We start from the raw sequence: 13,805 nt of genomic DNA on the forward strand, positions 1-13,805 counted from the left end.
CGGAATCCACGCCAGAAATGTAATTTGAGAAAATGTCTCAGACATGTCCCTCTCTTGTTCTCATGAAGAAAAAGGGGGAAATAGAGGGAAGCACATTCAGCCTTGCAAGATTCTGTTGCTATAAGCTTGTGCTAAAAGTAGTATCAGCTTGCACATCTTTGGTTTCCAAGCTTGTTTACCTTGGAAGGCTGACAATAAGAATGTTAAAAAGAACTTTAGTAGATAATCTGGTATAGACACTAGAGCTCACTATTTTAATTGTTTTTCAGATTCCCAGAAAGGCCCATACATCTTGCAAAAGTAATCAAGAATAGATGATTCTCTGAATTCTATGCCTTTCTTCAACTATCCCTTGGTAGATAGATGACACTTTTTTGAACTGAAACATGATAAATCTTTTCCCTTCTCCCTGTCCTATGTGTACTGTATGTGTGCATGTGGAAAAGTCTACAGGACAAATGGACTCTCACTTGTAAGAGGGATAGATTGTGAGTTGCTGCACATTATTTCCTGAGCATGGCTTAGATCCGTGATGGCAAACCTATGGCATGCGTGCCACAGTTGGCACACAGAGCCCTCTCTCTGGGTACGCAAGCTGTCGCCCCAACGTAGCTTCAATGCGCATGTGCCTCCTGCCAGCCAGCTGATTTTCTGGTCTTTGCTGCGCATGCGGGGGATGAGGTGCATGTGGGAGACACACATGCATGCGTGGACAGCGGGAGCGTGGGTAAGGTGCAGCACCATGGCCTGTTTTTGGTCCCAAGAGTCTGCAGGGAGGCCTGCTAGGCCAAAAACAGGGCACAGCGGGATTGCATGCACATGTGGGGGGGAGTGCAAGGGTGTCGCGCACGCATGCGCAGGGGTGGGGGGCCACTCGGGGTATCACACCTGCATTACATTATGGATGCGGGCACGCGACGACAAAAAGATTAGCCATCACTGGCTTAGATGACCCATCTCAAGTGCACAGAAATGCCATTGTCACAAGAAGCTGCCATACCACTGAGAGACAAAAATAGGGATGAGACAAATGGTGTTGTTATTGTCCTTCAACCATATTTCATTGTTGGAAAGTATCTTTAAGATTCCAAAATGTTGACCCTCTTGCTGTCTAATGAATTGTTCTTACAGGCTCGAAAAGCAAAGAGGCAAAATGACTTCTGGGGCAGTTGGGGAGAATGGGGTGAATGCAGCCGGAGTTGTGGTGGAGGCATCAGTCTTCGGCAAAGGCACTGCTACTCACGCAGGTAATAACTGTTTCTTTACCATTCAGTTTTCTACACCTTAAGCTGTATCATTTACAAGAAAGGATAGAACAGATCTTGTATGGAAAATTAAGAAGAGTCTTATGAAACATTAGGCAGATTTCTGAGACCAAATGTTGCCTATCTATTTAATGGGAGGTGTCTTTGTCTTGTTTAGTTCCTAATGGTGCTTGTTTGGATTATATTTAGATATATTGGGGATCTGGGTGATTGCAAGAAGTGACATGGGAATGAAATACATGAACTGGAGGATCATATCTGAACTTAGTATTAAAAACAATAATATCTTGGTATTAATAAGGTCAGTAATGACCATCACATAGCATACTGATTATGTTTTCTTGATCAATAACATTGATAAATTGATTAATTCGTAACTTTATTTAGCCTCTGCTTCAAGCTGTTAGACACCTTTAGGTAAAGCTGTCACCTTTCTCCACCCATCAGTAAGTTTGAAAAGGAACAAGGTATTAACATCAATATTGGTTTTGTTGAAAAGATTACAATTACAATTCTCTGAACAATTGACATTACACAAATACTCAAAGGTAATAGCAGCAAAACTTATAATAGGATGCAATCTTTTATTTTAATTCTGGTCACAAGGGCAGAAATGAACTTGCGATAAACTACCGTATTTTTTGGAGTATAAGATGCGCTGGAGAATAAGACACCACAATGTTTTGAAGAGGAAAATTTTTAGAAAAAAGTTTTTGCACTCCGCAAACTTCCCAAAAATGGCCCGTTTTTCATGAAAACAGGCCCTTTTTAAAAAGGCATAAACAGTCCTTAGGAGCTTGTAGAGTGTTCCTGGAGGATGGGGGGCAAAAACAAGCAACAAATGCCATTTTTTGTCAAAAAAAATGCATGGATAGCCTTTAGGAAGCTTATAGAGTGCTGCTGGGGGCTGGGAAGCAAAAAACAGGCCGTTTTCACTCATTTCTGACCTCCCCAGCCTCCAGGAGCTCTCTGAAAGCCTTCTAAAAGCTATGCACAGCCATTTTTGGTGAAGGCAGCAGGGTTTCGGGAGGCAAAAAAATGCCATATTCAGTGTATAAGACGCACCAGATTTTCATTCTCCTTTTTTAGGGAAAAAGGTGTGTCTTATACTCTGAAAAATACGGTATATTTCCACAGTTTTCGGTTGGAAAGTCCCTCTGAATTTTGCTCAAGATTGGCAATTTTGAATTCAGCAATATCCTGGAAGCATCAAAGGTTTTGTGCAGATGTTACCTTTCTGTTAAAAGAAGAAAGGTAGAGAGATAGAGGAGGAAAACTGATTATTTGGGAAGATAGCAAAAAAACATTTTTTCCCTCAGCAATTTGGATTTGATGACTTCCCGAGTCAGTGCCCTTGTGAGGTTTGAAATAGCTTCCCACTCATCATGATGCTAGACTTTTTCATGTTTTCCTTCCTTGATTTATTCCACACCAAAATTTCCAAGAATGACATGATTGTGATCATTGCCTAAGAATTCTAATTTAAATAATCAAAGTTTATTTTTAAATTGTTTATTCCATTGTAATTATACATTTGTAATTTGCCTTGTAGTTTCGTGGTAGAAAATTAATTTGGGAATTGTTTATGGCTCTTCCAGGTATAAATACCTTTACGATGGCAGATCTAAATCCTGAAAGAGTCTCCCGACCGTTACCAAACTGAAATTCTGGGTTAATGCTGCTTTGTTTGTAGACAGAGCAGAGACATTGTAAGCATGGCATTTTGCAGACACTAACAAAAGCCTAGATGTTACATCTAGGTAGCAATAAAAATGCCTGAGCCTTGCATGCTAAGGCAGGCAAAGCTGCACCCATTAGTGGCAATGTTCTGGAGGATATGTACTTGTCTTGTATAAACAAGGCCAGACATTAAAAGTGTTGAATGCTAACATAACAAATGTTGGTTTTTTTTTTTAAAGTCAGTTTCTCCTAAGGTATTGCGAAATTACTAGATATGCCTTCTAGATGAAGGTCTCTGCCATCAACTCTCTCTCTCTCTCTCTCTCTTTTAACCTTTAAATTTGCACACACAGAGAATTTAAAACTAAGTCCTTCAATAATAGCATGTCTGAGGATCTCATGGTTTTATTTTTGTAAACGTTGCTAGAAAGATCTGGTTTGGGGGAGGGTGGTTGCTTTTTAAAAAAAACTAGGGTGTGTCCCCTTCTTTTCATTTACTTGAAATCAGGGAGAAGTATGTTTGCTTACCTATGGAAAGAAAAGTTTAAATTGCTTCCACTGCAAGCATAGAATCATAGGTTTGGAAGGGACCTTAGAGGTCTTCTAGTCCAATCCCTGGCCCAAGGCAGGAGTTCTTATTCCATCCAGGACAAATTGTTGTCCAATCTGTTGTTAAAAACCACTGGCAATGGACCACCCACAATTCTGGGAGGCAAGATGTTTCACTGACTAATTGTTCTCGGTGTCAGAAAGTTTCTCTTTAACTTCCAGATTGGATCTTTCTCTACCCAGCTTCCACCCAGGGCTTCTTATCCTGCCTTCAGATGCTTCAGCTCCCTCTTTCCTATGACAGTCCTTCAAATATTTGAAGGTGCCTATCATGCAGTGGTGGGTTCCGGATCCCGTTCCAATCGGTACGATTGGAATAGGCCCGGCGGCGTCTACATCGACGCATGCAGTGTCTTAGCAGTTTGTAAAACAGACAATTTGTAGGAGTCCTCGACCACTCTCTGCTCTTGGTAGATATAATAGGTCAACATCACTTTTAGGGTGCAAAGCATGATTCATTGTCATAAGCTTCCGTGTTTTTCTGTCCAAATTGTCCAACTCCATCTGGGCCCAGTCAATTATTCCTGCAGAGTATCAAATCATAGGTATAGCTCAGATATTTATGGCTTTTATGATGTTTCCTCCACTCAATTTGGACTTTTAATATCTTGCGAATTCGTTGAATGTACTTGGCTGAGGTTAATTCCTTGACTTTATTGTACATTAAGTCAGAGGCTTCTAAAATTCCCAAGTACTTGTAGCTTTCTTCTGGTTTTACTGCCTTTATCATTTCTTCATTCTCAAGTTCTATTCCATCATCTTCTACGACCTTGCCTGCCTTGGTTGCCATTGTTGCACATTTGTCAATTCCAAACTGCATACCAATGTCTTGGCTAAATTCTTTTGAGCTTTCAATTAATAAATTCAGTTCAGCTTTTGTATTATTATACAATTGTATCACAGCAGCCAGTTGTTTCGCCAGATTTGGCATTGGTTACTAGTCAGGCCCCACCCAGGGGCCTAGGACGTCGTAACGTATTTTCGTAATATGCGTGCAGATCCAAGCAGTGCGGCTTTTTGCATTTGACTGATGGTGATTTTGTCAATTTTTAACTGCTTTAAATGTAATTCCAGTGCTTTTGGAATAGCACCCAGTGTGCCAATTACCACTGGAATTACCACTGCTGGTTTGTGCCATAGTCGTTGAATTTCGATTTTTAAGTCCTGGTATTTTGTGATTTTTTTCATGTTCCTTCTCGGCGATCCTGCTATCACCTGGTATTGCGATGTCTATGATTGTGACCTTATTTTTCTCAACCAGTGTGATGTTTGGTGTATTATGCGCCAGTATTTTGTCCGTTTGTATACGGAAATCCCACAAGATCTTGACCATCTGATTTTTGGTGACTTTTTCAGGCTGATGTTCCCACCAGTTTGTTGCTGTTTTAATATTATAATTTTTGCACAAATTCCAATGGATCATTTGTGCTACTGAATTGTGCTGCAATTTATAATCAGTCTGCATAATTTTTTTACAGCAGCTGAGTATGTGATCAACAGTTTCATCAGCTTCTTTGCAAAGTCTGCATTTGGCATCATCAGAGGAATTTTCGATTTTGGCCTTAATGGCATTTGTGCAGATAGCTTGTTCTTGAGCAGCCAGGATTAGTGACTCTGTTTCTTTCTTTAATGTACCTGTTGTTAACCATAACCAAGTTTGTTCACTGTCCACTTTATCTTTTATTTTTTCCAGAAATTGGCCATGCAGTGCTTTGTTCTGCCAACTCTCCATTCTTGATTTTATCACATGTTTTCTGTATTCTTGTTTCGTCTGTTGGGCCTTCAGTAGATTTTTGTTCTTTACTTCGATTAATAGATGTTCTTGACTTTCTTTTAAATAATCAGCCAGTGCATGTTTTTCTTCTTCACCTGTTTGCTTCACTTGTAATAATCCTCTGCCACCTGATTTTCGGGGCAGGTATATTCTATCAGTATCACCACGTGGATGTAAACTGTAGTGCATTGTCATTAGTTTCCTGGTTTTTCAGTCCAAAATGTCCAAATCAGCTTGTGTCCAGTTAACTATACCAGCTGTGTATCTTATAACTGGTATTGCCCAGGTATTTATGGCCTTGATTGTATTTCCACCATTCAATTTAGATTTCAAAATTTTCCTAACTCTGTTGGTGTACTCTCGCCTGATAGTTTTTACTTCTCCATGCTTGATGTTATCCAACTGCAGAATGCCTAAGTATTTGCAGGCTTCATTTTTGTTGCATTTAATTAGTTGGCCATTGGGCATTTTAATTCCCTCACATGTAGTGATTTTGCCCTTTTTTATGGATATAGTGGCACATTTTTCCATGCCAAACTGCATTGAAATATCGGTGCTGAATACTCGGACTGTGTTTGTCAATGATTGGATTTCTATTTCTGACTTTCCATAGAGTTGCAAATCATCCATATATAGTAAATGCGAAATTTTTTCAGCTTCTTTGGCTGTTTGGTAGCCTAATTTCATTTTTTTAAAGATTACTGATAGTGGGATCATTGCGATGATGAAGAGAAGAGGTGAAAGTGAATCACCCTGGAAAATTCCTCGCATGATATTAACCATTCCGTAGATCTCATTCCCTACTGCCAACTCAGTTCTCCATTGTTTCATCGCCTTTTCAGTAAAGGATGTAATATTTTTGCTAATGCCAGTTGTTTCTAAGCATTTTATGATCCAACTATGTGGCAGTGAGTCAAATGCCTTTTTGTAATCAATCCAGACCATATTCAAGTTCGTTTTTCTGTTCTTACAATTTTCTAATATCATTTTACCAATTAGGAGCTAATCTTTTGTGCCCCTGCTCCTTCTTTTGTTGCCTTTTTGCTCTACTGGCAAGATGTTATTTGTTTCCAAATAATCCATCATGTTATCTGCAATAATGCCTGTGAGTAATTTGAAGGTTGTTGGCAAGCATGTTATTGGTCTGTAGTTTTCAGGTGTTGTTCCTTTAGTTGCATCTTTCTGAATCAAGTATGTTTTTCCAGTTGTCAACCATTCATCAATTTGGCCCTTTTGTAAAATTTCATTCAGTTGCCTGGCCAATATTGCATGTAAACTGGTCAGATATTTGAGCCAGAAACATGTAATTGGTCCTTTCCAGGTGATGTCCAATTCTTTACCTTTTTTACTCGATTTTTGACCATCTCAGTTGTTATTTCTAATACTTGCATTTGTTTGTTACCAATGCTTTTCTCAAAGTCATGTAACCACTTTGCTTCCTTGTTGTAGTCCTTTGCATTTCCCCACAATTTTTTCCAGAATTCAACTGTGGCCTGCTTTTCTGGTTTTTCACTTTTGGTGTCACCATTCACATTAAGACTTTGATTTAAAAAAAGCCGTTGGTCTGATCGAAATTGCTGATTTTGTTTATATTGGCTGATTCGTGCCTCATATCTTTCAATTTTTCTAGCTGCTGCTGTTATCTGCTGTTTTACAATCTCTACAGCTTCATTGATGTTTCTTGTATCCAATCTATATTTTCTGATTAGCCGATCTATGGTTTTGTTGTTTTTAAGCTGTTGCTCATGCATGTTCTTTAAGTTACTAGCATCTGCCCTTAATTTTTTGACTTTTTGTTCTGATCGGTTTTTCCACTTTGGCTTTGATGCTTTTTCTGTTGTGTGACTAGGTACTTTATACCAATATTTGAATGATGCCATTATATCCACCAATACTGTAGGAAATCTGTCAAAAAAATCCATTTTTCCATAGCAGAAGTGATGCCTTCAGGAAACTCTTTGGATCCTGTCCAATAAGTAACCACTATGACCTTATTATGATAAAACATGGATCAGCCTTCCCCAGACTGGGGAAATGATTACAAATACATCGGAACAGCAAATCCAGAACTCTCAGTTGTGTGGCCAAAGAAAGAAAGGCTCATGGTATCAAGAAAAGTCCATAGATTTGAGAGAGTATTTCCCAAAGGTGTGGCTCTAAATTCTCTTTTCTTGCCATAAGTGTCACTGACTTCAGTAAGATTTGCACATGCAGGAATCATACAAACCTGAATTCTTTCCAATGTGTTCACCTGCCTTTTCAGCCAAAATTGGCATCAGTGGAAATTACATCATCCCTTCCCTGAAGCGAACAATGTACTTCCCACTGCAGTGAATTTACGTGATGGCACATACATTTAGTTCACTTTGCACAACATGCTTTTATGCAGCAGGATTCTATTATGGTCCATATCCTATTGTGCCTAGTGGTTTGTTCCCTAATAAATTTTGTCAGGAAAAAAATAGGAACTTTACCCCAGTCTGCCACGTATGGAGATTTACAGTCCTGATATTTTTTAAGCTTCTGTCATGAGTCAAGGTACTTGCAGATGAAAAACCTTACTTGGCAGCATCTTCTGCTTAAAGTTGAATAGGAGTGCAATTTCACAAGCCATTCCCAAATGGCTGGGCTGGAGATTAAATTGCTCAAATCTTATGGGTGGGAATGAATTATGCAGCATTTCTTTATGGTTAATATATTAGTGAGATCACTTTGCCACTCGTCTGGGTTATTTAAATGTTACCCAAGGCTTCCAGAATGAAGTTCTTGTATGACTAAGGTCACAATGTAAAAGTTGGACAATTAAATCACACCTTATCTGTCAATTTGGTGCACAGAGAAAGAGGGACTACTCCTCCCAAAAAACAGAAATAAGGGGTCCTTGATGTTCTCTGAGTTTGCTTGTTTTCTTGCATTACCCTAACTAGGTAACATCATCAGTCTAGAACAGTGATGGGGAACCTTTTTGTCCTCACGTGCTGAAATTGTGTGTGCGCTCACCCACTTCCACAGTGCAATGTGCCCCACCCATCTGCGCATGCATGCATGATCCCCCCCCTTGCAGGGTTTTTTTTCTTTCCAAAGGCTCCGGAGGCTTTCCTCAACCTCCAGGAAGGCAAAAACGGCCTCACCCAGACTCCAGAGGCCAGCCGTCGCCCGTTGCTCTTCCAGTTTCCAACGTGTGCATGCACACGAGCCAACTGGTCTTCGTGCGTGCATGCACATCATAAACCAGAAGCTCAGCTTCCCAGCACGCATATGCATGCTGGGCAACTGCTTTTCCAGTTTCCAGTGCTCCAGCACGTGTGCCCTGGGGAGCTGGTCTTCCGGTTTCCAGTGCTCCCCCCCATGCATACGCACACTCCGGTTTCGGCACTCGGTGCCAAAAAGATTTGCCACCACTGATATAGAGTATCTTGACAGATATCAGTTATTGGAGTTGAGAGACAGCATCAACTATCCAAGAGTTTCACGCTTCTCCTGGTTCAAGCCTGCATTACAAATTGATAAACAGTGCTCCAATTAGAATTGTCAGTTCAGAAAACATAGACAATTATTTTAATGAAGGAAGAATTTGAATTCAGTTGAATTTTTTAAGTGAATATTCAAGAAAAGAAAGAAGGATATTTCATCACTTCTTTCAACTGTAACAAACCACAGTATATTTGAAGCCTGGGAACATTACCTTTGAACCAGGATCCATTCCTTCATTTTACAGGATTACTGATTTAACTTTTTAAAAGGTAACCCTAACTCCTATCACTTGTAGAAATGGGGAGCAGAAGAAACTACAACATAGTCCTTTCAACAGTTCCAAGAAGGCTCCACACCCATTTGTACCACTCAGGTAACCCTGATGACCTTAACGGCTCGCTAAAAGAATGCAAATGGCCAAAGAGCTGAAGAAGCTTCTTGGATGAGAAGCAAAATGTCTTCAAAGAAAAACCAGAAAGTGCAATTGTTTCTTGAAAAAAGCATACTTGGGACAACTATGACCTGGATGACTGAGAGTCTCCATCCACATGGAGCAGAAGAACGTTTCTTGGCAACTACTTCCTTGTTAGAAATATTAAAAATGATCTGGCAAAGTATGATTTAGGCATCACCAATCATTTACAAGCTTTTGCTGATTGTTATTGTGTATTTCAGGACAGATGGTGGATCCAGTTGCATAGGACCAGCCCAAAGTTATCGCTCATGCAACATTCAGGTAATATATTGGTTTGTTTCTTAAGATATTTATAAGTGTCTATTTATCATAAGCAAGTAAGAATGTGAGTTGAAAATCTGAATAATTTCAGTTATTTTCTGGAACTAAATGATTGGGCCAAAGTCATCCAGAAAGCTTAATAATGGAAAATAAATATGAACCCAACTATCTTTGATCCAAAAATGCATTCACTACTCCCTACTAGTGGCATGCTGGTAATATTCTGTTTTTTTTTATTATTTGTTTGTTAAACTTGTATGCTGCTTGACTCACAACAACAGCTCATAACGAGCAATTTATTTATCAAACTTGTATGGCTGCCTGTTCTGACCCCCTCCTCCGTCCAGTAACGAATGCCGAGACAAGCTTAACTGGAATTTCACAGCACTTTATTAGCAGGAAACATAAACCTCGGTGGCTGAAAGGCCAAATATAACAAACAGATAAGAACCTTGGCAGCAACTCAGACTTCGACAGACAGATAACAGCTTCTCCAGCGTTAAGAATGAAGTTGAATCCTGCAAATCAGACTCCTCCCCGAGTCCCTCCTTAAATACAATCTTGAGAGGAGCCTAATTACAACCAGCTGGGTCCAATTATCTTTTGTAACCGCGTAGCTGTTTTCTCCGCATCCAGGACCACCTTCCTTGTCTCCACATCACTAACCCAAGGCCTGATGTCATGAGCACCCTCCCTTCGGCTCTCACCGCTGCTCCATGCCTCAGGCACCTCCTGTGGCCAACCAGCCTCTCTGCACACTGCTTGGAGTCAGAACCCTGTCCAGGATCCTCCACCTGTTCCAGAGCCGACTCATAAGGCTCCTCGCTATCGGAATCTGTTTGCAGCTCCAACGGCTCCTGCTGGGCCACAACAGTTAAAATAAACAGTTGGAAACAATTCCAGAACAACCATTAAAAATCATTAAATAAATATAAATAAGACAGTGAGAGAATGGACCAGTGTAATCGGTTTGCAGCTCCCCATTTCTATGGGATACCCAAGCCTGCTTAAAAAACAATGATTTAAGAGCTAGCAAATAGCATCAAGCTAATGTCAGACCTGAAAGCCGTCTTTACCTTTGGGACTTCAGGCCCGCCACTGTTCTGACCTAGGCTTCCTGAGAAAGCATAAATCACATTCTTAGTCCCCCAAACCCTCTTTTATTTAAACAACTGTGAATTATGGTCATTCACAGCCCGTAATGATTCACGAACAGTCTGTGAAGAGTCCAACAGATGTCTGCTCAAGTTGCCACTCTTTCAGGGTAATGTTGATAAGCACCCACCTTTATCTCCCTTGAAACACTGCCAGAGATCTAATTGTCAATTAGTTTTGCAAGGCCAAACGTAGCATGGAGCTTTTCAGAGTTTGAACCAACCAGAATGAACTAATTGCTTCCTGCAAAGGCTCATGTCCATTTGCTGCTCTTTTATGTCTTATGGGAGGGGCCAATCATCTCCAAGTCTTACTCCCAAATCGCCCCTTTTTTCTTAATTGTTCTTGCTTTCTGGCAGCTCTGTGCATGTGCGCACTGGGAACAGGCTCTCCCTGTTCCTCTGTCTCACTGATGTCAGGCTCCGGAGGCAGCACATAACTACCAGATGGCCCTGGCCCCCTCTCTGCCTCTGACGCAGAGCTCTCGTCCGAGCCTTCCTCAGACTCCAGGAGTGGCCCATGTTCCTCCCCAACCTCCTCACTATCTGATTCTGCTGCCAGCTCTGCAGGCTGCCGGCAGACCACAACAGCCACATTTTCCACTATGGAAAAATGGGAGGGAGGGATTATGCAGAGTGTGGGTGATATAAAGTCGAAATTACATTCTTTCTCAGAAAGTCAAGGCATCTTGCCTTGCAGCTGCAATGAGGTGACTGGGAGGCATCTCCAGTTTTGGATGATGCCTAATTGGATCCTGTGATGGACTTGTGGGTGCTTGGTAGGGACTTGAACTTTTTTGGGGTGGGGAAAACCTGGAAACTTTCAGATTCAGGTTCCCAGATGTGCCAATATGGCATCTCTAATAAAATGGAACTTTGAGGAAGCTCAATCCTTTGAGTCTTCTTTCGTTGGGGGTGTTACTTGGGACCCTGACAGTTAAATTACAATAAATCAATAAAACATTTTTAAAAAGATAAGACAAGGTAGCATATAAGCAGCAGATCCTCACTTGGAGGAAAATACAGTAACTAAACTCTGGATTATTCTTCGAAATCAGTTGCTTTTTTGCTCCAACATGTCCTTTATTCTAGATTTTTCTCTTCTTTTCTATAGGTCTGTCCTGAGGGCTCCAGAGATTTTCGAGCAGAACAGTGTGCCGAGTTTGATGGGACAGAATTTCAAGGGAAGAAGTACAAGTGGCTCCCTTACTATGGAGGTAATTTATTGATTCCTACTGCTGACTCTTCATAGAAGGTGACAGAAAATCTGAGGGAAAGGGAGGGAAATATTTGCTGAGATTTCTTGTCTGGGAACATTTATTTAAATTATTATTTAACCTGTCCTTCAGTTTAATAAGGAGAAGCAACATATTTTTACAAATATTAGTAATTTAATGTTTCCAAATATCGATTTAATTTTTTACAAATTAAAAGTTAAATTGGAAAAATGTAATTTTTGTTTTAAAAAAATTCTGCTGTTAGAATGAAAGATACATTCACAGAAAGGGGGAACAGAGTAGAGAAATGACAAAGGGGAAAGCATGATTGTATTCTAATTGTTAAACTGATCAGTGAAGACATTTGGGGAAATAAAGGAATCACCCAATTTGATTTCGCTCTTTTGGAATACAACTAGGTTTCAATTAGGGCAATTAATGAATCCACAAAATAGTTGCATTATTAAAATTTTCACTATTGCAGGTAAGTAAGATAGAACCTAGAATAACAAGGTTGCAAAGAACCTTGGTGGTCTTCTATTCCAACCCCCAGCTCAAACAGGAGAATTTATACCTTATTATTATTCTAGGATCATATTACATATATATTATTGCATATTTATTGTATTTTATTATATATACTATAGAGATCCAGGTAAGTGGTTCCAGCTTTATGGAAATATGCAATGAAAATATTTAATCATGTTTTTATTTGTTTATTGATGCATATTACATTACATATTACACATTACATTCTTTTCCTCTCTTAAATTTAAAGCTGTTTGCTCTCCTTAGAGGAATGTTGCTTTTGATTGCAATCCTCAGTCTTTATAGATGTTCTGTTTCTATCATTGAAACACTTCTACTCCCTGTAGCTGTTTACAAACCACACAAAAAATGATGCAACTTTACATTTTTATTTCCCTTACATACCATTGATTCAGGCATTCCAAAATCTCATCCTATTTTAGAGTTGCTGTGACTATGTTCAGTTGTACCCAGTTTTTGCTGTAATGTAATAATGACTTTTTTGAGCTTGTAGTGTTTTCATTGAAGTGAATCTTTCTTTTTTCCATTTCGTGCACCAAAGATAAACAAGTAGAGTGTCTAAATTCCAGCAACATGGTCCTTCAATATTCCTTTATCGTGTTGCAGAAAAATGGGTTAAAGTTGTGGGTTGGCTTGAAAATCTTCATGGCCATCCTGCCACTAAGCACTATATACTATTTTCCACTATATATCCCATTCCATTGATTTTATATCCCCCTGCACATTCCAAACCAATAAACTTGCAAGGGAGTTTCCATAATTGAGATCCTACCCTGCACAGAATATCATGAGCCTGTTAGAGATTGGCCTGGACTTGAGACCATACAGATCACAATGTCTTAAAACTGACTGCTTATGTCCTTACCATTGCTAAGGCATGCTGCAATTTGCATAGATTGCCAACCTGGTCTATACCTTAAAAATCATCAATCATGATGTTATATCCAAATAAAACAACATGAAAAGTACTACATATTCATTCATTCATTCATTCATTCATTCATTCATTCATTCATTCATTCATTCATTCATTCATTCATTCAGTATATGGCATATCGTATGTGGATGAGTAATATATATTACTATTTCACCTAGACTAGTAAAATACAATAAAATATGATTGTTAAAAAGATATATGTTCAAATATCAATGTCTAGGTCTGTGATGGTGAACCTATGGCACACGGAGCCATATTTGGTGGCACGCCAGCCGATAGCTCCAGCGCGCATGCGTGGGATAAAAAACAGCCCCAACAGCCCAATTGGAAGTATGGAACTGATCTGTTTCCGGCTTCTGGAGGGCCTCTGGTGCCTGGGGGAGGCCGTTTTCACCCTCTCCAGACTTCAG

General features: G+C 39.8%; 1 protein-coding gene and 1 non-coding gene across 2 annotated transcripts in view; one reads left to right on the plus strand and one right to left on the minus strand.

Moving 5' to 3' along the window:
• Positions 1-13,805, minus strand: part of LOC106556905 (uncharacterized) — a 79,892-nt gene that overhangs the window by 46,105 nt on the left and 19,982 nt on the right. The gene's annotated exons all lie outside the window — the stretch shown is intronic.
• Positions 1-13,805, plus strand: part of PAPLN (papilin, proteoglycan like sulfated glycoprotein) — an 84,577-nt gene that overhangs the window by 22,716 nt on the left and 48,056 nt on the right. Inside the window, exons 3-5 of the mRNA XM_087721945.1 lie at positions 1,132-1,247; positions 9,478-9,538; positions 11,807-11,909. Coding sequence (XP_087578071.1) covers positions 1,132-1,247; positions 9,478-9,538; positions 11,807-11,909 — 280 coding nt within the window. The remainder of the gene's footprint in view (positions 1-1,131; positions 1,248-9,477; positions 9,539-11,806; positions 11,910-13,805) is intronic.

The sequence above is a fragment of the Thamnophis sirtalis genome, unplaced genomic scaffold (assembly GCF_051295495.1).
Source record: "Thamnophis sirtalis isolate CommonGarterSnake01/CBP01778 unplaced genomic scaffold, rThaSir2_p1.2 scaffold_1, whole genome shotgun sequence".
NCBI classification, from domain to species: Eukaryota; Metazoa; Chordata; class Lepidosauria; order Squamata; family Natricidae; genus Thamnophis; species Thamnophis sirtalis.